A 27,164-nucleotide genomic window follows, 5' to 3' on the forward strand; every position below is an offset into this window, starting at 1 on the left:
AAGTGTTTGTCAGATCACTGCTGCTGCTCTTATGACTGTCACCTGCACTGTGTTGAGGGCGGGTAGTGAATAAAGAGAGTGAGCGCGGCAGAGGGAGACTGAGGGCACTTTGTGGTGGCCTCGGAGCCATCTCTGTGCCCGGCACAGCCATGCAAGCCAGGCCATGGACACAGCAGTCACGGCGCTTCCCAGGGGAACGCGACAGCCAGTCTGCTTTGTGGGCATCGTGACACATCCCATGGGCATTGCTGGGCTGAGCAGGAAGGGACTAGGGTATGTGCTTTGCCCTGCAGAGCAAGGCTGTCCTGGCTAGAGAACTCCAGGCCCAGATGTGAGGGGTCATTGCCAAGGATGCAGTGCAGGTGGTCCCAGCTTACGCGCTCTCTGCTTCCACCAGCAGGTGACCCAGGCCCAGGTGTTCATTGTTTAGACTCCGCTAGAGGAGAGGGGTGATCTTGCAAGGGTGGAGGTTGCAGGAGTTTCGAGCCCTGATGCAGAAGGCTCAGGAAGCGACCTTTCAAAACCTGCAGATGTTTTGCCGGGAGCTGGGCTGGTGTGGTGACAGCAGTGCCCATGCAGCCGGGGCTGGGAGCTGGTGCTGCCTGCATTGTGCTATATGGCTTTGGAGCATCACCTGTAACCCCAGCCTCAGACCTTCCCCAGTGAGCCTTGGAGGCTGAGAGCCCACGGGCATCTCCTCTCCATCTTGGGGAGGTAACCTCCTTGCGGTTATTACATTTTACATTTTTCTGTATCCTCCCCCCCGCTGCCCTCACAGCACTCAGGAGCCTGCCTCCTACAGATGAGCCATGGGGGTCAAGAGCTTCGACTGGAGAGTCAGACAGACGAGGGTTTGAATCCCAGCTCAGACAAAAGGGCTCCATACAAGCGCCCATCTCATAGGGCTGTGTGAGGACTCAGGTGATGGGAAGCACCCACGTGCGCCTGGCAAGCAGAGGGTCTTGTGAGGAGGAGCCCCAGGACCCTTCGTCCAGAGCAGCCGCGCGGATTCGGTGCTTCCCGGCAGACATTTCCCTCTGCTGTATTCAAATTGGCCAACAAAGGCTCGCTGTTCTGGGAGGGGCCGAGGGTGGTCCCTCCGATCCCAGCGGCCTGAGCCTGCAGGGAGGGCAGGCACTTCCTTGGCTGGACGTCTGGACCATGGACAGGGATCTGAGTGCCGAAGACAGTGAGTACAGCCGGTCAGGGCGAGGGGCGCCCGCCTCCGTGGGACGCTGAGCTGAAATCCCCCCGCTGCCCTCAGCGCTGCCTTGGTTTTGCATCTGTGTTGCTAGAGCATCCCTTCCTTCCTTCCTTCCTCCCTTCCTTTTGCACATAAAGCCCATTTGCAGCCTGCAGGCTGTTCTATTAGGTGTCTCTGGGCAGTGGAGAAGGAAGGTGGAAACCAAGGTGAGAACTTCCCTGCCTCACCGAGTAACACCGTTCTTACCCTTCCTTTCTCTGACTGAGAGTCACCCCTCCGCCCCAACCCCAGAGCCAAATGTGAGCCTGAATATCAGGATTCTCATTTTAATCACAGTTGTATCTGTTCTTAGACGAGGTTAATGTTAAAGAAATGAAAGGTCTTTACGCACAATCTCTGTCTAGCAAAAAAGCTCACTTGTTCATTACCACTCATGAAGCATAGGCCAGGTGACCCCATCTTGCCATTCATGGGACAGAAATGCAATGGAAGCTAAGTACTGTTTAAAGAGATGAAGAAGGAAGTGGTATTTTGAGAAGAGATATGCTGTGTTTTAAAACAGGAAAGTTTGATCCTGAATTTGGAATGGGCAACATGGTGGAGTATCAGGTTGGGAAATGGGAGGCCAGGGTTCAAGTCCTAGCCCTGCTGTGAGTTGGCTTTGTGATCTTGAGCAAGTCACTTAACCTCTCTGAGCCTCAATTTCCCCATCTGTAAAAGAAGATTGGTCAGGAGTTCTTAATTTGAGGACCATGAAGGTGAAGGCAAAATATTGTGTGTGTGTGTGTGTGTGTGTGTGTGTGTGGCGCTGGGGGGTGGGGAAGGCATCCATGGGTTTCATTTGTCGCAGAGAAACCTGTGACACTAGTACATTTTTAGAGTTACCACACTTGGTGACTTTGAAGGTCCTTTGTGGCCCAACACTCTTCATTGCCTTTAATGTTGGTGTCTCAGAGTTTTGTCTCTGAGCTTCAGTGGGATATAAAATGAACCCCATGCTAATCTTAGCTCAGTTTAAATTTTGTTGGGGTCCTTTTTCATACTGAAGTGAGAGACTGTCCATAGATATTTTAGCATGTATTTGAGGAGGACCTACTCTGATCTTTGTTACATTGGAAATTGTGTATCCCTCGTCTTATTCTAATAAGTTTACTAACAGTTGAATGCAGTCTTTCCTCTTAAAAACCACGGCTCACTAGCAGTCTTTCCGTTTATACTTGGAGCCTGTTGTAGTAGACATAGGCTGTATCAGATCTGGATTCAACTCCAAGCTCTGCCTCCTCACGACTGGGTGACGTTGCCTACGTCACGTAACCTCTCTGAGCTTTACGTCCCCCCATAAAAATAGAGATGGTGTCATCTTGCCGAACTGGCGAAGGATCAATTGGATGTAGAGTGCCTAATATGTCACGCAGCCCAGAGTAAGCCCAGAGTGAATGTTGGCTCTAGAAAATTATCAGGTTGTATCCCCCGAGCTTTACAATTAAACTGCTATTAATGGAACATATTACCACTGTGGTGTTTTTGTTTTGACATCGAGCTTTTTGGTAAGCAGGGTAAGAGGCAGGTGAACTCTTTGTAGGTCCCTTCAAATTCTAAAAGCTCTGATTCTGCCATAGGCTCACATTATGTTCTGGTTTCCAATATCACTGAACCTCAGGCCAGCGCTTAGGGTCTACTGCAAGGGGTGAGGGTGTCCCGAAAGTTTTTAGAAACTAAGTTGATGAACTCTGAAACTAGATAAAATGTTCTCCTGGTTTTAGAAAGGGAGCTTGCGATGGGACTTCCGTAATTTAAAGGTCCCTTCTTAGGGGAGAGATGGCTCTCCACTTTAGCCAATTGTGTTACCCTTCCCAGTCACTAAAATTTTGTCACTTTATTTATGATTTATTTATTTATTTATTTATATAATGTATGGGCTGTGTTGGGTCTTTGTTGCTGTGCGCGGGCTTTCTGTAGTTGTGGAGAGCAGGGGCTACCCTTCGTTGCAGTGTGCAGGCTTCTCATTGCTGCGGCTTCTCTTGTTGCAAAGCACAGGCTCTAGGTGTGCAGGCTTCAGTAGTTGTGGCACGTGGGCTCAATAGTTGCGGCTCTCGGGCTCTAGAGCGCAGGCTTAGTAGTTGTGGCACACAGCCTTAGTCGCTCCACGGCATGTGGGATCTTCCCAGACCAGGAATCAAACCTGTGTCCCCTGCATTGGCAGGCGGATTCTTAACTACTGCGCCACCAGGGAAGATCTGTGTCCTTAGTTTTTGAGTCTATAATGTGGAGCAGCTTCAGGGAGAGAATATCTTGCTCCAGTGACATAATTTGGTACCAAAGTAGGCACAGATAGGGACATTCTGAGATGTGGCATCCACATGGAAGTCACTTTTAGCACCACCACTGTCGGATTTCAGTGCTTTGACAACGATTAATCATGGGCAGGAGATGTGGACTCCTCTGATCCTCTGAAATCAAGGGAATGGCATTTTAAGAAGAGAGAGTTAGGGGGAGCTACCCATGAATTATGCCTTTCTCCACAAGAAACATTCCTTCCTATACGAAAGAAAAATAGCTGGCATCTGGTGGGCAGAAACACAGCCTGGGTGGCACTTCGCAAAGCTCTCTTGGCAACCACTTGACGTGTGGGCCTGGAGCAGTGGGCTATTCACCCGAGCGGAAAGGCCATGGGGCTTGGAGTCAGGCTCTGAGTTGTAAGTGCTATTTCTGTCTCTGCTCTGAGCCTGTGAGTTTGTTGTCTCAAATCGCATCTCATCTTGTCCTCCTACAACATGGGGAAAACAGTGGTTGTCAGGAGGTACAAGAAAGACCACGGAGCATCCCTAACCCAGGCAGGGCGTGTGTTAGGGGGCAGTGGTCCAGCTGGACGGCTGCCCTGGAACTCAGCCCAACACCGTGGAAACAGTGACGCGGCTGGTGGCCCCCATCAGAGTGCCCCATGCTGGGCGCCACACAATGTCCTGTGACGTCCACATGGCTGCTGTGCCCGATGAGATCTGCCTAGGAAATGACGTGCCCGGCGTGCTGCAGCCCAGGGGCCTTTATTTTCGTCCACAACATAATGGGGAGGTTAATTTAGCTCTGACGGGTTGCCAGAGGTCAGTGTGCCTCCCAGTTGATGGATGGAGCTCTGAGTTTCCCACCTCTCATTCTTCCCCTCTTCCTGCCCCTTTGTTTGGTTTCCGGTAGGACAGAGCGGCCACGTGGCATTTCCTTGTTTTCTTGTCCAGGAGAATTTTGATGCCCCAGCAGAGCCAAGGCTTCCGGGTGGTCGGGGGCCCTCCTGGGGGAGGGGGCTATGATGGCCTTGCCTTTCTTTCTACGTTTGACCTTTTCACTCTCGTCCCCTGGCTGAAAGGAGCGCAAGGAATGAGGAAGACCCGCCCTCCTCAGGTCCAAGGCGTTGACCAAACATTTACTACATGCCAGGCTCTGGTCTGAGAGCTGTGTACGCGTTGTCTCGTTACATGGACCCTAGTGTCACCTGCTCTCTTTCACAGCTGGGGGAGTTGAGTGCTGGGAGGATGTGTGTCTGGCAGTGTCATGTATTGCCTGGCTTAGATCAGCATGTCGGAGTCCAGGTTCCTAACCACTGTGCCCAGGGATTCTGAGCCCAGTCACCCCCACCCTCATCCTGGCTACAGTCCAGCCCTGCCCCTCATCTTTAGTTCTTTTAACTGGGCTCACAGACACTGCAATGGATGTCCGTGGACCTCCGCCCCAAAAGGCTCAAATTCCAGCCGCCACCTTCCTAATCTCCCTCAAACCCAGCCGCACAGTGAGTGTCAGCTCATGGACCAGAGCTGACCCACCACTTGTTTTGTAAAGTTTAATTGGACCCAAGCCACACTTATTGAATTGTCTGTTGTCTATAGCTGCTTTCAGGGCACCACGGCTGAGGTGAGTAACTGAGACAGACTGTATGGCCCATAGTTTGAACTGTTTACCACCTGGCTATTTGTAGGAAAAGTTTGCTGATCCCTGTGTCCCTGGTGGCTAGAGTAGCTGAGAATGCTAATAAACTCATTAGAAGCAAAACAAAATTAAGAACCAAGGTTTGAGAAATAATTCCAGGTGAATTCTCATCTTGGGGATTTCAGGACACATCGGCAGGTGTTTGAAGCTTTGGGATGATGTCACTGTATGTCACACCCGCATCCGTCCGAGGGCTCTCACCTGGTTCTCGGCAGAATCATTTGCTTACAACGATAAGTTTTCCTGCTAAGAAAGGTACTCTCTACATCTACAAACATTCTTCTATTTCAGCTTCCTTTGGAAATTTCCTGCAAGGAAGCAGAATCTTAGAGATGCATATGTATTGCTTATTGTTGGAGAACAGGTACATTCCTAATGGGGGGGGGGGTGGTGGTAGAGGGGGTTATTTGTTTTAATGACACCCCCTCCTCCTTCACTGTTCTTGGCCATGAATTCCAGGATTTCAGTGTTCCTCCCCACCTGATGTCTGTCTCTACTTCCAGGTAACCTAGGCTGTTCCAGTTTTGAACAAGATCTGCTTATTCTTCTGGCCTCTGTTTTTATTGAAGTCTAAAGGATGAGACATATTATTTTTATATTTGTAGTAATAAGGAGCTGTAGGATTCAAAAAGCTGCAAAACAGAGAAGGATCTAGGAGAGGAGGAGGATCAGCTGGAATTTTGACCAAAGTGGGCTTCAGTGACTTCATACAGAGAGAATCCCCTTCCACTGACCGTTTATCAGTTCACCCTTTAAAGTAAACTTCCTGTGGTCAACTGGCCACTAGAAAGACAGAGATGAGGGATTCTTGTCCGCTAGTATGGGGGCTTTGAGGGACAGGTTTGACAGGTGGCCCGCTGGGTTGGAACTGGAGCAAGGCGCCTCTGTCCTGCTCTAACTTCAGTGCTGTGTACCCTAAGAGTACTGGAGTAAACTCTCTGAGCTTCAGACACCTCATGTCAAGTAGAGTTAGAAGCCCTGCCTTCCACACCTGCAGGTGAGACAGTGGGGTGAGGTACCAGGTGTGGGAGGTGCTCCATGAGTTGTCCTGAGTTTCCAGAGGCCAGTTCTTATGCTTTCCTCCTTGGAGCCTCAGGCAGATCAAGATGAGGTTTTAAAAACAGTCATATAGTGAGTGCTTCTTCCATAAGGTTTGCCTCTCGTAAAAAGCACTTGGAAAGAGCACCAGCTTTGGAGACAGAAGGACCTTGGTCTGAATCCAACTCTGTCCCTCACTGGCTGTGTTATCTGGGATGAGTCACAACCTCTCTAAGCCTGTCTCCTCATTGGTAGAGTGTGGTTGTGCTGGCGTGTCAGTTTGGGTCTTCCAAGAAGCAGACACGAAGCTGGCCTGAGGCATGCCAGGCGTCCCTTGGAGACCTGTGAAGGGAAAGGGGGAGGAGGCAGGCGTAGGCAGGGACTGTCTTTGGACCGCAGTGCAGGCGAGACCCCTGTGAGAAGACTGAGGGCAGTGGGAGGAGCCTCAGACCCTAGTGTGGCTCCAAGAAAGTCTTGGCTGGGTCCGGAGAGAGTCTCAGAGTAAAGACTGTCCGATACAGGAAGCTGCGTGACATGCTGCCCCATATCCCAGTGCCTTAAAACAACCACCACTGTATTACATTTCATGATTGTGGGTCAGGAATGTGCACAGGGCTCAGCTGGGTGATTCTTCTGCTCCATGTGTAATTGTAATTGTTTCGAGCTGCTGTAACAAAAATACCACAGACTGGGTGGCTTAAACAACAAACATTTATTTCTCACTGTTCTGGAGGGTGGGAAGCCCAAGATCAAGGCACCAGCAGACCCAGCGTCTGGTGAGGGACCGCTTCTGACTTGTAGATAGCCACCTTCTCACATAGTAGAGAAGGAGAGAGAGCCCTAGCCTTTTTCTCTTCTTATAAGGACATTGATCCCATCATGGGCTCCATCCTTAAGACCTCATTTAAACCTAATCACCTCCCAAAGGCCCCAGCTCCACTGGGGGTGTGGGTTTCAACATACGAATTTTGAGGGGATGCAGACATGCAGTCCATAAAAGGGTCTCTCAGTGTATTCAGCAGGCAGCCGCTCTGGACTGGAGGGTCCAAGATGACGTTGCTCATATTCCCGGTGGCTTGGCAGGGTGGCTGGAAGGCCAGGCTCCACTGGGCCCCTCCCCACGTAGTCTCAGGGCATTCCCACGTGGCCTGTCCGGTGGGATACTCTGATTTCTTACCTGGTAGCTCAGGCATCAAGAAGGATGGCTGCAGGAGGCCAGAAGTGGGAGCTGCAGTCTCTTCTTCCTCCCTGTGCTCCCTTGGAGAAGCAGTCGCGAGCCTGCCCAGGTTCAAGGGGAGGGAACGGAGACCCGTCTGTTGATGAGAGGAGAAGCCGTGTGCCCGCTCTTACCCGCTGTCTGTCTCCTAGGGCCGTGCACTATGATACTGTTTGCAAAGCGCCTGTCCTGGAGACTGGCCCAGAGGTGCCCAGCAATCAGGAGCTGCCCTGTTTAATGATTTCCTCACCGCTGTTCTTACCGCTGTTATGTACTGTCATACACCCACCCCATCCCTGCCCGCCCCGCAGATGTGTGGTGTGTCCCGAGGGGCCCAGAGGGGCCAGAGTGAGACTGACTGAAACCATGAGGCTCCGTACGATGCACCCGCCCTCACCTGCCTGTGGAGTCCGCATCGACCCCCTCCTCCCCGAGGCTCAGCTCCGTCCCTCCTTCCCCAGGTGTGGCGGACCTCAGCTCCGAGGCCGAGAGTCCTCTGGCACCCCCGGCTGAACTCCTGGAGAGGCTGCCCAGCTGTGACTGGCTTCTTCAAGGGGACAGTAAGTCTATGTTCCCGGGGGCTTGGGTCCTGCGGCCTCTTCCCAGGGTTTATGCTGTTGTGGGGGCATCTCTGGAACAGGCCGGCCTGGGAGAGCTGTCCTGTCCCCTGTGGGCCCTGGGAAGCCCCTTGTCACTATTGGGAGGGAACGGGAGGATGGGGTATAGGCCCTGTGTCCATGGACTTTCCATGACCATGTCCATCTCCACTTAAGACCAGAAAGATGCTGGTCTTGGAACCCTCATTCTTCTTCGTCTGTTCTTTCTCACATTCGGCCCATCTTTGCTTCTTTTATCCCACAAATGCCTGTGCCTTTGAGCCGGGCTGTTGAGCCCCTGACTCCTCCCCCTGCTCCAGGACGCCAGATATTCTTCCCGCCTTCGGAGGTCCCGGGGAGACCCCAGGAACAAAGGTGCTGGTCCTCATTCCTGGAGCACAGGTGAGCTCTGGCGACCCTCGTGGAGCCATCACGTGGGATCACAGGCAGTGATCCTCGGGTCACCTTTGTCCCCCAAGAGCCCTCCTCAGGGACCTCAGAGGCCACAGATTTTAACCCAGATGGTGCATTGGGACCCAGACCCGCTGGATCAGAGTCTGCAGGTGCGGAGCCTGGGAGTGTGTGTTTCTCCAGGCTCTTCAGAGTACCTGGCTGCCAAGCTGGGGTGAAAACTCTAGTCTAGATCGCCCCTGGGCCTGATCCACTGCCTGTTTTTGTCTGTCAAGTTTTATTGGCACACAGCCACTTGGTTTTGTTTCCTTACTATCTGTGGCTGCTTTTACATGGTGACAGAGGAGCTGAGTGGTGACACAGAGGCCACCGTTCCCACAAATCCTAAAATAGTTACTGTCTCACCCGTTACCGAAAGTCTGCTGCCCCTGCCCTGCTCCCTGGAGGGTGCACCCTCTTTGCTTGCAGGACTCAGGGCGGAGCTCTGCTGTCTAGCCAGCTCTGTGCGGACAGGAGGAGGAGCGATGGCCCGTTCTGGGTCCAGGGTGGCCGTGTCCTGCCTCCGAGGGTGTCCTCCTGGTGATCCTGGCCCCGCTGCCACCTGGCCCACCTCCCTTCTTCTCCCTGGCCCCCACCCTGCATGCCCTCAGACCCCACTTCCTCCTTGGAGTCGTCCTGGCCACTCTGGCCCCACACGCTCCATCTGCCGTGCACCATCTGCGGGCACGCAGGCCCCTCTGTGCGCCGGCCGGGGGTGCTAGGGACACAGCGTGCATTGTGGGGGGCTTACATTGGGAGTCAGGCTGCCGTGGAGATGGATGTGAAGATGAGAGGGGGAGGAAGGAGGAAGGGGGCCTCTGCGTATGGCAGTGGTGGGGTGGGAGGGAGGGCTTTGCTGAGGAGGGCCAGGGCAGTTGGGCCTCAGGGGAGCCTTGCCGGAGGAGGAGAGGTGCCCAGAGAGGAGGCTGAGGAAGGGTCATTCATAGCCTGCCTTTCCAGCCAGTGCCACTGCCGTCCAGCAGGCTCATGGGGAGTCTCTGTGGGCACCACTCTCAGAAGGTTCTCAGCTGGGGTCTTCCCATGAGCGTCCCTCAAAGCTTCTTTTGCCGAGGTCAAGGTCCCTGAGGGTAGGAACCTCATCTAGCCTAAGTCTGCCTCCTTCTAGCTGTGTGATATCTTCTCTGGACCTCAGTTTTCCTCATCTGTAAAACAGCATAGTTCATCTTCTAAGTTTTTTGTTTTTGTTTTTGTTCTAAGACCCCATCAACCCTTCTCCCCAGCTCCACACTTCAGCTGAAGTGGTTTTGCTGTCCAGTAGAAGGTTCTGCCATGTTCTCACCGGGCATCTGTTCACACAGTTCCTGATGCCGGGGGCGTCCTGCCCCGGTGGATGCCCAAGGCCTCACGGCTGTGGACCACAGCCGGGGCTCTCCTGTCCGGGCCTCAGTTTCCATCTGCACAGAGACGGGGCTGGCTGGCCTGGGTGAGCCTGCAGGCTCTCCCCAGACCCGCTGCCCCTCTGCTCTGTCCCCAGCAGAGTCCCCATGGTGACAGAGGAGGTGGCCCGGGAAGCTCTGCTCAGCTTCGTGAACTCCAAGTGCTGCTATGGTAGTGTGGCCACTGGCGACCTCATCATCCTGGAGCTGAAGCAGCAGGCCCTGTGCAGGGTGAGGGGGTGGCTGGTGGGGCCCTGGGGAGGCCCGGGAGCAAGGTGTCTTGGGGAACAGTGTGTGTGAATGGCAGTGACATTGAAGTCCCTTCTGCCACTTCCCGGATCTGTAGTGGGTAATAAGACAAGGAGTCACAGTTATCGGTCACCATTGAGCAGCTCGAGTGCCCTAGGCATCACGGAAAGCACATCATGTACACATCTTATCGGATCCTCATAGCTGCCCTGCACGGTAGGTATCGTTGTCACCAGTTAAGAGGAGGAAGTGAATGTTTAGAGAGGTAGAGTTACTTGCCACCAAACGCGCAGCTAGAAGTGACCGAGCTGGGATTCAGACTCCGGTTTGCTGGTGTCAAAGCCCTGTTTTTAAAGACACAGCTTATCTGCTTCCTGGAGGGTGGGCTAGAAAGGGCCGTCTCCTCACCTGATCCCAGTTCCCTCTGCCTCCCCCAAGTTTTGTCTCTGCCAAGGGTCATATAGTCATCACCCCCAGGCCTGAGGCTCCAGGGAGGTCCTGTGTCTGGTACTGAGACCACAAACCAGCACCTTTGTCACCTTCTGCCTTGACAGGGACAAGTTTAAGTCCACATTTCTTAGTGTCACTGGCACAGCTGACCCCCGGAGGGCACACAGTCAATAGAAATCAGCCTTGCAGGGAGTGGTCAGAGAAGGGATCTGTGGTACGAGGTCTCTGTGTAGCTGTGTGGCCTTGGGCAAGTCACCTGACCTCTCTGAGCATCCCTTTCCTTACATGGGAAGAGAGGAGCCAGGCGATGTCCCGAGATCCCTTCCTGTTTTGTGATCCTGTGGACGAGGATCTTCACGTCAGGCAGATAAATTCCTCCAAGGGGATGCTCGAAGCGGCTGATGCCCGTGGCTCCATCTGTAAAGGGCAGTGTCTGCTTCCCAGCTTGCCTCATAGCCGTATCTGTGCATAAGGCGATGGGGGGCTGAGGTTGCCCAGGGCTGTGCCTGTCGGGGGAGAGTTCCTGGGGCTGAGTGACCCCCTAGAGACGCCCCAGGGCAGCTGCGACAGGAGTCGCTGCTGCAGCCTGTTCTGAGCAGCCCTCGGGCACCATGCGTGCGTGGGGACTTCTGTTCTCCCCGCTGAGCCCAGGGGTGGGGAGCTCCATCCTTTCACAGAAGGGCTCTGTCTTCCTAAGGACACGGGTGTGAACACACTATCTTTGCTTTGTAGTATCGACTGGAAACCTTCAGCGAATCCAGGATAAGTGAATGGACTTTTCAGCCCTTTACCAGTAAGTGAGTTGTCTGAAATGAATTTAACTGGGAGCAAACCCGGCAAGGGCTGGTGGAGAACGTCAGGACGTGGCTCAGCCACGAATCCTGAGGAAGGTGCTCTGCTGCTTGGAGCCTCGGTTTCCCATCCGCCGTAAGGAGGTAGGGTGGCCTTTCCTCCTGGGGGCTTTCCAGGGCGGACCTCAGCAGACGCATCCTGTCCAGGAAGTGGTTTGCAGGAGGTCCTGGAAAAGTCTCGTGTTTGCCTCTGGCCATTGGCTGCCGCTCTCACACAGGACCAGACTGCAAGGGCAGCAAGTGCGTTCGGGTGTCTGCCTGCATCCCAGGCCGCCTCCCCCAGCACCTCTCTGGGTCTCTAGACCCCCACCCCGCTCAGTGTGCCACTCCGCCACTGCTGGGCCCGCCTAGAGCCTTAAGGTTCTCTGTCTGGGAAGCTCTGTGCCCTACCTGTTTTCTCTGCTGACCCCTCCGGTTCATCCTTCGAGACTTAGCTCAGGGGTCTCCTCTTTTATGAAGCCTTTGAGGATTTCTTCTCTGCCGTACCCTCCCCAGCAGAATGAGTCAGTCTTCTGAGTTTTCAGAACCCTTTATGCAACTCTTGTCCAAAGCACTTACCGTGTCATATTGCATTGTATTGTGGTGTAGTCTGTCTCCTTGAACGGAGGAGGAGGAGGAGAAAGAAGAAGATGGTGGGGACAGTGAGGATAGCGAGGCTGGTCCTTCTTTATTGATCCCTCGGCACGTACCAGCCCTGGGCCAAGCACTGGTATGCCTTCTGCTGTTCCGTTTCACTACTGTCCACCATGGTAGGTGCCACCGTTATCCCCGGTTTAGAGAGGAGAGGGTTGCAGGGCAGAGAGGTGGAGGAGCTGGTCTTGAGTTCCACAGCCAGGAAGTACAAGAAGCAGGAGTCAGCCAGATCTGTTCAACTCCAACGCTTGGGTGCTTAACCACAGACCTTAAGGGGACCCTTACCTACCAGTCCCTTGGCCCCAGGGTATAGCCTAATGCCTGGCACTAGGTGAAGGCTCCGAACTATTTGGTGAATCAGTGAAAGCTGGTCCTCACAGCTGTTTGCTGGTCTTACGATGACCGTTCTCTCTGTCAGACCACACTGTGGACGGGCCACAAAGAGGGACCTCCCCCAGGCTTTGGGACATCAAGGTCCAGGTTCCCCCGATGTTTCAGGAAGATACCAGGAAGTTCCAAGTCCCTCACTCATCATTGGTCAAGGTAATGTGTTTATTGGAGTCTCTGCCCTACTCTATGAGCCGGTTTTCTGAGCACCACAGCTTCTTTAACCTTTATCCTTTGAAAAGGGAAATCTAAAGTCCAGGCTTGTGGTTTATTCCTTGCCCATCAAATAAGCAGAATTCTAAGAAGACCCAGCGTGTGGGATGTAGTCCCACACAAAATCCCATGCAAATTAGGGAGCATTCACATAGCAACAGGATAGTATGAGATGGTCACCAGGTTTCAATAGTGAGCATTCACATTCCTAGGCCATCTGTGTTTTTATCTTTTTTATTTTTATTTTTCTGGCCTGTCGGTAAACAGCTGAATAAAACAGATATAAAATAAAAGCGTCATTGGGATTTTTTTATGGAAGTCATTAGGGGAGTAGAATTTGACATTCACGCTGTTTTACAGAAATATAATCAGGACAGGCAGTGAGGGTAACCTCATGTGTTACAGAAACACAGCTGAGATGTTTTATGTTATGTTCTCATCTAATTACCTGCCTTATTTTCACTTTAGAACTTGATTCAAGCGTGTCATTTTACCCTCTGAGTTTTCATAGCATTATAAGACAAAGAGGACTTTGAGAGATCAAGGAAGTGTTTAATTCGATTCTCTAGGGTGGAAAAGCTATTTTGATTCAGTGACTGAATTCCAGTAGCTAGCTCGCCGCCTTTTGCAAAAATACCCTCTGTTTTTTTATGGCTTCTATTCCCAAAGACTGCTTTGGCCACCTAATGGGCAAAGGATGCCCGTGTTTGTGGTTTAGCCTGGGAGTGTGTGTTAGCACATGGGAGTGGGAGACCAGGTCTCCCCGTCTTAGCATTCAGGACACATTGGGCTGAGGCTCTGAGGAGATGGTCATATGATCTCCTTGGCTTGGCATTCAAGGCCCTTTGGAATCCTGGTCATAGGATTCCAAACAAATGGTCATATTCTCACCGCGGCCTGAACGGCTGTACCTCCACGTGGGATGCTGACATCATGGGGGTGGGGGTGGTGAAATCAGGAGCTGCTGGTATTGGGAAACGAGATCAAGGAGAGTGTTCATTCTCAGGAATGCCACAAATGCCATGGGCGTGGGCGCTACAAGTGCAGCGGCTGCCACGGGGCCGGCACGGTGAGTCACGTGTAGCCATTGGTGAGTACATGATGTGTGGGAGCAGGGCCATGTGGGGATGCGGGGCTGGGCTGGGAGCCTGGGGCTTCCCACACTAACAGTGGGGCTTCGGACAAGTCATCCTCCCTTTCAGGGCCTCCATTTTCCTACCTGTAAAATGGGAACATTGGATTGGGTGGTCTCTACTGACCTTATTTCACTTTGATAGTTTATGATTTTAATTCTTCTCTCCTTTTCTCCTCCACCTACAAACATTTATTGAGTACCTGCTGGGTGCAGGAGCACTGAGACCTGGGGTCCTTCTCGCAGGGACCCTCTCTGTCACAGGGGCAGACTGACAAGTGACCAGCACTTGTAGTGCAGGGTCTCTGAGGAACAAAACAGACTTGGGCCTTGGATTAGCTTCCTGGGGCTGCCATAGTAAATGACCACAAACCCGGTGGCTTAAAACAACAAGCTTACCCGCCCAGGAGTCCTGGAGGCTGGATGTCCAACTGCAAGGTGTCAGCAGGGTTAGGAGCCGTCTCGAGCCTTCCCCCGGCTTCTGGTGGCGGCTGGCGGTCCTCCACTTGTAGCTGCCTCACCCCCATCTCTGCCTCCGTACTGTTTCCTAGCTTTTCTGTGTGTGTCTCTCCCTCCTCATGGCCTTCCCATAGGGACACAAGTAACTGGATGTAGGGCCCCCTTCTCACCCTTACTAATTACATCTGGAAAGCTGATTTCCAAATAAGGTCCCATTCTGAGGTTCTGGTAGATGTAAATGCAGGCAGGGGTGGGGGGCACAATGTATGGTATTCAGCCCCATGTGGGCCCCTCAGCACCAGCCAGGCCCTCTTGGCATCGCCATTCTTTGCAGAATCCTTTAGGCTACTAGCCATCCCAGCAGTAGGTCCACGCCCTTCTTGTGTTCTCAGCTCTCCCCACTTCCCCATCTGTGCCTAATCCCTTGGACATACACTGACCACCTGCTGCTCTAAGCTGGGCGTCCTCCGTCCTTTATCTGCCCACCCACCCGCCCTTCCACCCACCTTCTGCCTGCTGCGTGCTCATCCCTCTGTCCGCTCCTCGCCACCATCCCCCCCCACCGTGGGGCCCAGCCATGGCTGCACCTGCTCTGTGTCCTCCTGTGGCCTCACTCCTGCCATCACCTCCTTGTGGCTTTCCCAGAGCCCCTCCCTGTGGCCTCTGCTGCTCCCTCCTCTCTCCCCTTCTCCTCTTCCTCCTCCTGCCCCGCCCCTCAGGCTTCCCCTGGAATGTCTCCAGGGCTCACCCCAAGCCCACTGTGGGGGTGTAGCCTGGTCCACCTCTGAGGGCTTTTCCAAGACAGAGCTCCCCATCATCTGTGACACCAAAGGGGCCAGTCTGCCCCTCTCCCAACCCCCTCTGGCAATGGCTGTTTGGTCCTGGGATGTTCCTGGGGGTCGTAGGGATTAGAGAAGAGCAGGAGAGGCTGATGTCTCAGGAGAGACAGGGATGTGAGGATGCAGTCTTTGAAGCTGCAACTGGAGGGGTCCAAAGATCTAACCACCCCATCTTGCAGACAAAGGGCCGAGGCCCAGGGAGAGCCAGTGGGGACGTGGTAGCTTGGGGAAGGTCACAGGCTGGCTTGGAACCAGGTCTCGAGATGCCCTTTGCCTGCTCCCCGGGAGGCGGGTGGGGGCTGAGGCTGCGTGTGTCCGCAGGTGCGGTGCCCCTCATGCAGCGGGGCCAGGCGCAAAGCCAGGCCCGCCCGGCGGTGTCAGATGTGCTCAGGGTCCGGCAGGCGGAGGTAAGAGGGGGCTCCCCAGCCCCGAGCTCAGTGCTCTCACTGGTGTTCTTGCTTTTTGCTGCCTGGCCTTCAGGAAGGCAAGCGGGTGCGCTCTCTGTCTTGTCACCCCTGGGCCCCCAGAGCTCTGTGCGTCGTAGGTGCCCTGTCACCTCAGTGAGTGTTTCTCGAAACCAGATGGAGCCCACCAAGCAATCTGTGGGTCGGGTCGGGGAGGGACAAGGCCCTGCAGGAAGGAAGGAGGTGGTGGGTTAACAGAGGAGACCTCTTCCTACTCACGTGCAAGGGAAGTGAAGATAGAAAAGCACCCAAGGGGAGATTCGTAACTCTCCGAGGCTGCGGGCCTGGGCAAACCCTTATGTATGACCCATTGCAGAGACTACATGGAGGAGGAGTCCAGGAAGGTTGGTTGATTGACTAAATCAATAAAGTGCCTGTTCACAGGGCTTTGCAATCAGTGGGCTGTTGCCTTTTGGATATGACGTCCTTTTGTGTATTTATAAATCTTTAAAGGGAAACAGGAAACCATGAGGAATGAAACTCTTCAGAGTTGTGTTGGGTTAATGATACTTATGGCTCATCCAGGCCCAGGCTATCCTTCTAACAAGCCAGATGGTGAACCTTTGGTGGACCTGCCACCTGTGGTTGGTAAAAAAGCTCTTTGATTTGGAAAGAGACTCAGGTTTCTTTCACTTACAAGTAAAAAAACTCCAATTCAAACCGCCTTTAGCAAAAAAGTAAATTTATAGACCCATGTAATGGAAAAGTCTAGGAATTGATTTCTGGGATGACTTCAGGTATAGGTGGATCCAGGTGCTTAAATGATGTCACCAGGAATCTATCTCTGTCCCTCACTCTGCTTTTCTTCATGTTGACTTCATTCTCAGGCAGGTTGTCTCCTGTGGTGGCAGAGGGGGCCACCAGCAGCTCCAAGCTTGGTAACCTCAGTGGAAAAGGATGGCCCTTTCCTGATGGTTCCAACAAAAATTCTGGGGTGGATCTCAATGCACTCATCTGGGTCATGTGTCAGTCCTTGTATCAGCCACTGTGGCCAGAGAGATGGGACGAGCTGATTGGCCAGGCTGAGGTCCCAAGCTGGTCATAGAAGGGGTGGGGGCAAGCCCACGAACCGTGTGGGCTTGCGGGGAGAAGGCCGGTCTCCAAAGGGAAATTGGGGCATTGCTACGAGAAGCTGGAGGTCTAGCTGGTGGGCACGTGGATGCAGTTCGTGCCCACTACAGCCCACTTCTATGAGGAAGGAGGTGGGGAGGGGGCCTCAGGAGCCAGTGGGACGCCACGACGGTCTGAGTGGTACTGACGGGGCCCCTCACAGATGCAGCACATGCTCGGGGAGGGGGAACAAGACCTGTGCCACCTGCAAGGGTGAGAAGAAGCTGCTGCACTTCATCCAGCTGGTCATCATGTGGTACGTGCACCTTTCCATGCCGTGGCCTGGTGGGGTGGTGGGGGTAGGGCACGTGGCCTGGATTGGTTTCCCCAGAGAAGCTCCATTGGTTGGGGCTTTCACAGTGCAGGGACCTGCTGGGAGGGATGGAGTCCCAGGGTCCTAAGTCCCCACGTCAGGGAGGCTCCGACACGTGAAGGCTTTCTCCCGTCGGGAACCTTGCTGGAACAGAACTGTCCGTACTTTACTAGTTTCCCACCTTACAGGCGAGGATGCTGAGGCCCAGAGAGGCTAAAGCACTTTCCCAAAGTCCCAGCAGCCCCGATCTGCCTGATTCCAAACTCACGTTCTTAACCCGACCCCCGGGCTCCGTCCCTCACCCTCTTCACTTCCAGGAAGAACAGTCTGTTTGAGTTTGTGTCTGAGCACCAGCTGGACTGCCCTAGGGAGCTGCTTGCTAAAGCCAGAGGAGAGACCCTCTTTAAGGATGAAAGCACGATGGTAAGGAGGGCTTTGCAGTCGCCCCAGAGGGAGCTGGGTCCCTCCTCTCCCCATGAGGCCGTGTCTTCTGGTTCTGGAGGTGGTGAATTCATTCAGCAAGACAGGCTGGGTGGAAACAGAGCTTCTGGGACAGGACAGAGGCTGCCGACCCCTGGGGCCGGTTCTCTCTTGAATGTTACATATTCAACCCTCCCTTCTTCCCCCATTCCTTTTCTCTCCCACTTTTCTTCCCTCCTTCCCTCGCACAAATCTTGAGACCCTCCCCCCATACCAGGCACCATTCTAGGCCCTGGGGATGCCGGAAAACAGAATCTCTGCCCTCAGATCCTCAGCATTTTCACCACTGTGTCCGATGGTTCTAATGGTCATTGAGAAATACACAGACTGCGTAGGGAGACAGGAAGGGCCCGGGGTGTGTGTGTGTGGGGGGGCAGTGCAGTGGGGGAGTGGACAGTGTGCCAGATTGGGAGTCAGGGTGTCCAGCAGGGGAAGCAGCACGACAGAGGCCTGGAGGAGCCGCAGAGGGCAGGGGGGTGGAGGGCAGGGAGCTGGGCACCGCAAGGGGCTAAGACACGACAGGCGCCAGCAGCCAGATCGGGCGGGCCCTGTCCACTAGGAGCTGGCAAGCTCTGGCCCGCAGCCTGCTTTTATAAATAAAGTTTTGTTGGAGCACAGCCTGTTTGTTTCCATATCGTCTGTGGCTGCTTTCGAGGGCAGAGTTGAGCAGTTGAGACAGAGACCCTGGGGCCCCCTGGCCCTTTGCAGAAGAGATTTGTGGCTCCCTGCTGTCCGCCTGGGAAGGGATTTTGGCCTTTATGGGACATACCCAGACAGTTTGTTTTCTTTTCTTTTTTTCCCTCCCCCCTCCTCCCCCTCCTCAAACAGTATGTAGCTGTTTTACACTGGCTTATTAGTTTCAGGTGTGTATCATGATGTGCTATTTGTATATTACTGTCAAATGATTACAATAAATCTAGTTCACATCCATCACCACACAGTTAAAATTATTTTTCTTGTGATGAGAACTTTTTATGAGCTACTCCCAGCAACTTTCAAATATTCAATCCAGTATTATCAACTGTAGCCACCATTCTGTACTTCACATCCCCAGGACTGACTTACTTTATAACTGGAAGTGTGTACTGACTGACCACCTTCACCCCTTTCACCCACCACCCCCGCCCCCCAGTCCCCATCTCTGGAAACCATCAATCTGTTCTCTGTATCTGGGAGTTTGTTTTTGTCTTAATTCCACATATAAGTGAGGTCATAGGGTATGTATCCTTTTCTGACTTATCTCACTTAACATGATGCCCTCTTCCTTGCACGTTGTTGAAAACGGCAGGATTTCCTTCTTTATGACTGCATAATAGCCCTCAGCGTCCTGTCTTTGCCCCAGTCACTGGGCTTGCTACGGGCTCACTTCAGCTGTCACCCCCTTAGGAAGCCCTGCACCCACCCAGGCCTGATTTGGCAGCAGCAAAAGCCCACTGGGTGGGAGCGTAGGCTGTCTACAGCCCTCGTTCATTGGCTGGCGTTCCCGAGGCGATCATGTGGATGATCAAGGGTCCGTGGAGGTTAACAAGCCCCACCCACCCCACTCGCCCTTGGCCCGGGCCCGCCCCTCTCTGGGCTCGTGCGCCCATCAGCCGTCCAAGGCTGCAGGTGCTGAGGCTCCGGGTCAGGTGGTCTGCGTCTCCCCCTAGGTGTACCCCATCGTCGACTTCCCCCTGCGGGAGATCTCTCTGGCCTCGCAGCGGGGCATCTCTGAGCACAGTGCCTCGCTGGCCTCCCGAGCCCGCGTCCTGCAGCAGGTGAGCTGGTTGTGGGGGTGGAAGGTGAGGCGCCTGGTCGGCTGGGGCTCCAGGGCACTGTCCTTGTGGGTGTAAAGGAGGGAACCGGCCCTTCCTCTGCGGGAGGCTCCTTCCCGAGAGCGGCGGGGCGAGGGGAGGAGAGGAGCCCTCGTCGGAGGAGGAGCACAGAGGTGCTAGGGACTGACCTGGGGCCAGAGCGACCGGAGGGCAGAGAGCAGGGCTGGCCAGACCTCAGGCCGCGGGGAGAGGTTTGGATTAATTTATCCCGAGAGCAACAGGAAGCTGGCAGGGTTTCACGCAGGAATGTGGCTCAGTGTGGTTCTGAGTCTCACCACCTGGTATTCAGAGACGGGAAAGGAGAGCTCGAGATCTAGGGCCCAAGGCAGGGCTGTAACCCAGCGTCGGACCCCCCCGGGGCACTTCCCAAATCCCAGGCTCTCCCAGGCCCCCCAGGGCAGGGCTGGCGGCAGGCGCTGTTGTGCTGCTGTACCCTGCTGGCCACTAGGCGGCGGTGGTGCCCGTCGTGTCCCCAGGAGCCCGGTGGGGGCGGGGGCAGGGACGGGGGCGGGGGGGGGGGGAGGGTAAAGGAAGCGTGGCTGGAAGATGGGGGGTTGGCCGCGGAACGCCCAGCGCATGCGCTGCGTGAGGAATCTGTCCGGGGTCCAGGTCTTCCAGACTGGGGGCAGATCCTGGTTCTCCCGCATCCCAAAGTGGCCCGGGGCCAGCTACGGATGCCTCCTTGAAGTTCACTGTTTCACCTGGGAAAAAGAGATGCTACCACCGCCTCAGAAGGCTTTGTAGGGATGCGATCATTGGCTTAAGTGCTTGGAACCCGGTGCTCAAAATGTTCCTGTTCCTTCTGTTCCCTTTGCAATGAGTACTCCCCTTCTCTCTCTGCACATCTCCCCTGTTTCAGAGATTAAAGGTTGCATTTAATTTAAAGTTAACAGTGACCATCTTGCAGCTGGAATGAGCCTCAGAGAGCATGAAACCGGGGGCACTGCAAACTCAAAGGCCTCCAGGGTGGGTGGTCCTGTGGGTGGGAGGTCGCCTTAACCAAAGGGTTGGGCCTCCCTGCAGTTCTGTGCAGTGCAGGGGCAGAGATTTCAGACCTTCTGAAGTCCAGTTTTATATGAAACCTTCCCGTTTTTCAATATTGAGAACAAAATTTAAAAAATGCTCAGAGCACTGTATGGGCTGCCAGGCTGTCTTTGGCCTGTGGGCATCTTCAGCTACCCCTGGTCTAGTTCAAACCCATGACTTTTCCAGTAAATCAGAAGAGGCCCAAAGAGTGAAAGTAATGTAGGCAAGGTCACACAGCTTCTTCTTCTTTTTTTTTTTTTTGAATGTTTATAATGTTTATTTGTAATCACCCAAAACTGGAATCAACCCATCTACCCTTCTTCAATTGTGACTGCATAGTAAAACCATGTTACCTCCACGCAACAGGATGCTATAGAGCAATGGAAAAACGAACACACTCCTGACAAAATTATGTGGCTGTACCTCTATGGCATTTGGCCAAGTGAAAGAAGCTAACTCAAACTATAATACTCAATGATTCCATTTATGTGACATCCATGAAAAGACAAAACTGGGGGGACAGAAAAATCAGTAGTGGCAGATGCTGGAAAGGGGCACGGAGGTGTGACTAGAAAGTGACACAAGGGAGCTTGGGGGCTGATGCAACTGTTCTACATCTTAAGGTGGTGGTTACAAGAGTCACACAGCTTCTTAGCGGAAGAGCCCAGGAGCAAAACTCAGATTTCCCAACTCCAGGGGAAATGCTATTATCTGCTGCATTCAAGGTACACAAGCAAGTCTGAAAGCCAGGGTAGATTTGCAGGGCTATCAGCCGTGAGATGCAGGGCCCTTTTCACCCGGCAGACACCACAGGGACGATTGACTTCCCAGGTTCGGTCTTGCTCCCCAGCTCTGGCCGGTAGTCACGCTCCTGTCCCCTTTCTCCTGTTCGTGGGCCTCAATGTCCTCATCTGTAAAATGGGCACGGTTGGAAACTTTGCCTTAGGTTGGGCTCTGCAGAAGCAGCTCTGAGACGAGGATGTGTGTGTGAGTCATTTGTTAAGGAAGGGTTCCCGGGGGCAATGGGTAAAGGGGTAGGGGAGCCGGAGCAGGAAGAGGGCCAGGCAAGGGGGTGGTGAGGGCAGCGGCACTCTGAGTGTCAGCCACACCTTGGTGGCTGTTCACCTGGAGATGATGTTCGTTCTTCAGCCTCGTCCATGGAGGACCCCAGACTGGCCTCCAAGGGCCCTTGCTTCTGCAGCCCTGGTACAGTCTGGTGGGCGTTACAGTGAAGACTCCCAAATGTTGAGGTGTCTACTCTGGGCCTGGCAAGAGGATCAGGACAGGATTTTAGCAGCTTGCAGACACAGGTGATTCTCCTGAGACATTTTTGCTGCTGAGGCTGACAATTTGAGTCCTTTTTGGACCCTTCCCTTGACAGAGGGGCAGCATGTTGGCAGTGGGTCTCGGTCTAGACCCTGGGTCTCCTGGGCTTTCCCTGATGGCACAGCCCCGTCTTGGGCAACACAAGCCATCTGTGAGGCATCCCTGGAGCAGGAAGGGGTGAACCAGGGGCAGACGTGCATTTTTCTTTACCAGGAAATGTAATAGGTGAACCCTTCTGTGAATGTTTTTCCTAAATTGTCCTTTGGCCCAGGACCTGCAGACAAAGATTCATGCTGATAGTTCCTTCAGGGTTGGGAAGTCAGCGAGTAGAACCCAGTGAGGGGTCAGCTTCACACACGGGGCCCCAGCCACTCCTCTCAGACCTGGAATCTGCTCACCCCAGGGGCACAACCAAGGTGTGTAGCAGCAGATATACGGCCGATTATGAGATAACCGCAGATGACCAACTTGTGGTCTCCACACCAGAGACCTTTAGAATCAGAAATGGCAGCAGGTGGGGGTGGTTTTGCTGTGCCCTGTTTGATCTTAGTAGAAGAGTCTGGAACATGAGCGGTTCTGAACTGCGGCCCAGGCTCTCTGAGCAGTGATGTTGGCTCCCATCCGCTCTTGCCACGTGGTTCCCGTTTTGGGTCTCCCGTACCAACATGGCGAGAGGGATTGTCTACCTTTCATTTCCTCAGTTGTCACCCTTGGAGGCCACTTTCCAGCACATGGAGAAAACTCAGTCTCACGATCTCATTTGGTTTTCTCAACAACTCGGTGATGTAGAAGTTTTCATCCCCATTTCACAGATGAGGAAACAGAAGGCCAGAGAGAGGAAGTGGGAGGCCACACAGAGGGCTTCATGGGAAGTGCACGCCCTGACCCTGAGTTCCCCTCCTGCTACAGTGTCACTTGCCCTCCACTGCCCACCCAACCCGCACCTCCCAGTGCAGGGAGCCCGCTTCTCAAGATCCCCTCCCGGCCTGTTTCCCCCTTTCCCCGGGGGCCGATGGACCATCAGCTCTTGTGTTCCCGCTCTTTTCCCAAGGTGGGAACTTTCTGCAAGTAGGAGGGTCTGACCCTGGGCCAACCACACCACTGCCACCTCCCTCTGGAGTTGGGGTCCCACATCCAGGTCTGGGCCGGGGTGGGGGGCAGCTTGTGCACAGGAACTTAGGGTTTGGGCATAGAGCCTGGCCCACGGCACGTCCCAAGATTGTTGAGTGACGGGTCCGATAAGGGGCCAGAGGAAGAGGGGTTTAGGATTCCTGTGCGGGGGGAGTGAGTGCCCCGGGCTCTCAGGTAGACGGGGATGTGAGAGAGGAGATCTGAACCCAAAGTAGGTCCAGCCAGAGGTCGGGGCTTGACCTGGATGATCTTCCAAGCTTGCAATTCTGCAGGCCTCCGTTTCCCCATTTGTAAAAGGAGGGGAAAATTTGAGAAAGACTTTTCTCAAAGGAGGGTTGATGCAAAACCCTGGTGCAGGGAGGGAAGGGTCTGAGAAGACAGCCTGGAGCAGCCCACCAAACTTTGGAATTTCTTTGGTGTCAACATTTTATCTTAAAATTTAATTCAAATTGTGTAATACATTCCCTAATATCTCCATGGTGGTTTTAACAGAAGAATGTTTAAAATGACTTTATTCTCTACTTTTCTCCACCGCACTCTCCCCACCCCCCACCCTACCCCCCCCCCCCCCATCTAAAAATTAACGCTCTTGGAAGATGTCCTGTTTGGCTGGTGGATTTCCGTACATCCTGAAACTCCCCTGGGGATGCCTGTGTCCCCACGTCATGAAACTTAGAATGAGGCGGTGATTGAAGATGAGGAGCCGGTTTGGGCTGGAGCTTAGGGTATGTGAAGGCGTGTAGGAGGAGGTACCTCCAGAAAGCAGGTTGGAGCCCACATGCCCACTCCAGAGCGTGAACGTCATTCCACAGGTTGTGGGGAGCTACTGACGGTTCTTGAGCAGGCGAGGGACTTGAACAGGACACTGAGGTTTTTCTTGGCCAATTGTTTCCTCAGCGCCAGACCATTGAGCGGATCCCCCTCACACAAGTCCGTTACTGGTACCAAGGAGCGACTTACGTCTACTACATCTACGGCACCGACCGCCAGGTGCATGCGGTGGATTACCCCGCGCGGTGCTGCTGCGGCTGCACCATCGTCTGACACCGCACAGCTGCCCCCCAGCCCGCCCCTCACATCTGCCCAGGAGGACGGCCGCGGCTTCTGGGGGCACTCGCTGTTGGCTGCTGGGAACAGTCACACACAAACCCTGGGGTGTCCTTCCAGAGAATTCAGCTCTTCTGTCAAGCCACACGTCCTTCTGGAGCCCCTCGGGTGGAATCCATCACGTGTTTAACCTACAAGAACTCATCTACACACATTGCTTTAGGAGAAATCACGTAACCGGTGGGGGCTTGGCCTCTGGCCTCTAAACTGAAGCCCTGATTAAATGCGGGGTTGGTTTTGCTTTTCCCTGGGTCAGTCTCAGTTCTGGTGTGTCTCTGCTGATGCGGGCCTTTTGTGGAGCTGAGTGATTCTGAAATGTTGAAAGATGCACAGAAATGAGCTGCCTCTTATGCACACCGAGTAGTGCCCTTGGGCAAACACACACACAATTTTACTTCTCGTTCTGTGAGTCAGGAACTCAGACGTAGCCACGGCGGGATGGCTCACCTCTGTTCCGTGGTGTCTGGGGCCTCACCTGCAGGATTTGAAGGCCTGGGTGGCTCAAGGGCAGGGGCACGGAAGTCATCGGAAGGCTGGTTCACCCAGGTATCTGGTGGTCAAGGTGACTGTCGGCTGGAACACCTACACGCGGCCTCCCCGTGCAGCGTGGGCGTCCTCACACCACGGCGGCGCGCAGGGTAAGCGCCCCCCACGCATGCGCCCCCTTAACGAGATAGCGATCCATTCCCAGACTGGCGAGCAGACCCACTGTGTCGGACAGACCGAGGATCTGTATGCGCATCTCTAACGTGGCGCCCGCCGTGTGGGTACGTGTTAGAGAGGGACTTTGGATACGTGCAGGTTCTCGCATCACGTGCTGACCTTAGAACGTGCCCGCTGCGTAGAAGGTGACCTAGGTAACCCATGTCCCCAGTCCTGCGCAGGCACTCCCAGCTGGTGCAGCGATGCTGGGTGGGGGAAGGGACCCCCTGCGCGCTGCATGCCTGGTTGGCTGTGGAGGGCTGGTTCCGGAGCTGGGGGGGCCGCGAGCTACCTGGCTGTGAGTGAGCCGGTGCCCCTGCCGTCGTACAATGCCTGCCCCCACCCGGAAGGGGATTGCCACCCCCCAGGAGGGCCAGTCTGTCCCCTCTTGACCCCCAGGCTCCTGCTGGCCTGCACCCCTTGTCCCCCACGGGGTAGAAGGATGTGCACATAACACCCTGCTTGGGGGAGGCTCGAGGGGTCTGAGGCCGTTCCCCTGGGGCATCATACAGATAGGGGGACGGTTTTTGGCTGCTGCTGTCACTGGTAGACAGAGCCCAGGAAAGCTGGATGTCCAGCCGTGCTCGGGGAAGTCCACACGGGAGCAGCGTTCTACGTGTTACGCCGCTGGCAGATACCCCGCTGACACAGAGAACTTACTTCTCTAAGGTGTCATCAGTTATTACTTAATGCAGTGCCGATTTTTATTCAGTGTTCACCTCTGTTCTTTGATTTTCCGGTGTGCCTTGTTTGAAATGGCTTCTGATCCTCTCCCTTAAGTCCAAACTTGTAACCCTGACGCCTTCACTGGGGTTCCTCGGGCCACTGTGCTTGAGTATCACAGATTGAAATACATGTATGAAAACACTGCTTTCTTCTCATTTTTCCTTTATATTTCATTTGGGGCATTAAATTGCTTTTTAAAAAATGGCATGTAAGTGGGCTATGTATAAATGTCATCTTAGGATAAAAAGCGAGCCTCGTATATGTTAGGGTTGAGGCTACGTGGCCTGTACATGCTGCTGACATATGAACTTGACCCAATGAGAAAATCTAGCTGGAATAAAGTGGGTCACGGGGACACTGTTCTCACTGAGCCCCAATGAGCCACCAGCCACAGGGCCCTTAGTTCTGGTGGTTCTGGCAAAATCCCAGGTGGTTACTGGGTCCTCTAGCTGTTTGACAACTGTTATGTGTTTTTCCCTGCAGTGTTATCTGTTTTTATGACCTTTGCTGCAGCCAGGATCTGACTTAGTTTGCTCTTTCTGCCTGTTATCCTAGGGCTGAGTTGGCCGTTGTTGGTAGACCCAGACCCAGCTGAAGTCACGGGAGGGTAGAGAACAGAACACAAGGGCAGCTGTAACCCCCAAACTGGCTACTGCACACTGTGGCTCTGGTCCTGATTCAATTTTGTTGTAGAAGAACATCAGACTCAAGTGGCTGGCTTTTTCTTTATTGCCCTGCCAAAGGAGAACACCAGCCCCATTCTTTACCAGCTACTGACAGACGCTGGCCCTCTGCCAGGTGGCTGGAGCCACTCAGAGCTTGGTGAGGGTTTCCCACAGATTTGATGTCTCTGCCCTGAGACTACGCGATGGGGGGAGAGGCCGTCTGCAAGCAGAGGAAAAGGAACGAATCCGTGTAAGTCAGGTGGCTTCACAAGATGAGGATGCATAAGAGCCCAGGTGGTGGCGGTGGTCACAAGCAGGTGTGTGAATGTGCCTCTGTGTATATGTGTGTGCTGGCCTGTGTGCATGTGACGTGCACACACGTGTGTGTGTGTGTGCACGCATGAGCATGTGCATATGTGTATATTCATGTGTGTGGTGTGTATGTTGTACGTGCATGCTGTGTGTGCATGCATGTATTTGTGTGTATTGCATGTTGTGTGTGCATGGGTGTGTGTGTGTGTGTGTTCACCAGGCAGAGAGGATCACTGCTTAGAAGGCAGGAGGGACTTCCCGCCCCACCTGGTTTTCCTCGCTTCTCTGCTGGTCCCTGTCATTCTCTGTAGTTCCCTTCTTCCCGGCCTTCAACACCTGTCAGCCTGTTGCACTGCGGCCAGCTTCAGTTTCTAGTTCATGTGCAGCCCTTGAAATGGAGAGTGGTGAGAGAATGGTGTTTTCTCAGTCAGGACCGTGGTGTTATGTTTCTCAGCAGGAGAGACCCTTCTAGATTCAGTGGCTGGGCCTTCAGCTTGAATTCGTCTCCTTTTGCTTCCATTTCATACTCAGGGATTGTGGAAAGAGCATACACACTCCGGCTCAAATTCTGACCCTGCCGGTTGATCAGCTGTGTGACACTGGGCAGTTCTTTTAAGCTGGCTGAGCCTCAGTTACCTCATCTGTGAGATGGGATGGTACCATTTGCTTTGCAGGGCGGACTGAAAGGACATCAAGGGTGCGGAGCTCAGTGTCAGGAGGTGCTTAGAAGCAGGAAAGGCCGGCTCCTCCTCGAGTGAGACTGCTCTGGCGGGATGGGCAGCGCTTGTATGCTTGGCGCAGCGCTTCTCCAGGTGACCGGTGAGCGGGGCCTCGTGCACCAAAGTGACTGCGAGTGACCTCTGTTCCGCCAGCTCCCCCTCTTCGTCCTTCAGCTC

The 27,164-nt window shown here is 53.9% G+C and overlaps 1 protein-coding gene across 1 annotated transcript; it reads left to right on the forward strand.

Moving 5' to 3' along the window:
- Positions 1-1,099: 1,099 nt before the first annotated feature.
- SSUH2 (ssu-2 homolog) lies at positions 1,100-24,477 on the forward strand. Its single transcript, XM_057706396.1, has 12 exons — positions 1,100-1,189; positions 7,898-7,996; positions 8,353-8,434; positions 9,981-10,110; positions 11,311-11,371; positions 12,481-12,605; positions 13,669-13,731; positions 15,414-15,499; positions 16,830-16,922; positions 17,297-17,402; positions 19,109-19,216; positions 23,654-24,477. Exons 1-12 carry the CDS (start codon positions 1,162-1,164, stop codon positions 23,798-23,800), a joined length of 1,128 nt encoding a protein of 375 aa, XP_057562379.1. The 5' UTR covers positions 1,100-1,161; the 3' UTR covers positions 23,801-24,477.
- The last annotated feature ends 2,687 nt before the right edge of the window (positions 24,478-27,164 follow it).

This window comes from Hippopotamus amphibius, chromosome 13 (genome assembly GCF_030028045.1).
Source record: "Hippopotamus amphibius kiboko isolate mHipAmp2 chromosome 13, mHipAmp2.hap2, whole genome shotgun sequence".
In the NCBI taxonomy this organism is placed as follows: Eukaryota; Metazoa; Chordata; class Mammalia; order Artiodactyla; family Hippopotamidae; genus Hippopotamus; species Hippopotamus amphibius.

Excerpts from the sequence above, each read along its gene's own strand:
- SSUH2 (XM_057706396.1), top strand. The coding sequence starts at position 1,162 with ATGGACAGGGATCTGAGTGCCGAAGACA. Across the intron at positions 7,997-8,352 it reads CTGGCTTCTTCAAGGGGACA|GACGCCAGATATTCTTCCCG; the intron begins GTAAGTCTATGT and ends CCCCTGCTCCAG. Across the intron at positions 15,500-16,829 it reads TCAGGGTCCGGCAGGCGGAG|ATGCAGCACATGCTCGGGGA; the intron begins GTAAGAGGGGGC and ends GGCCCCTCACAG.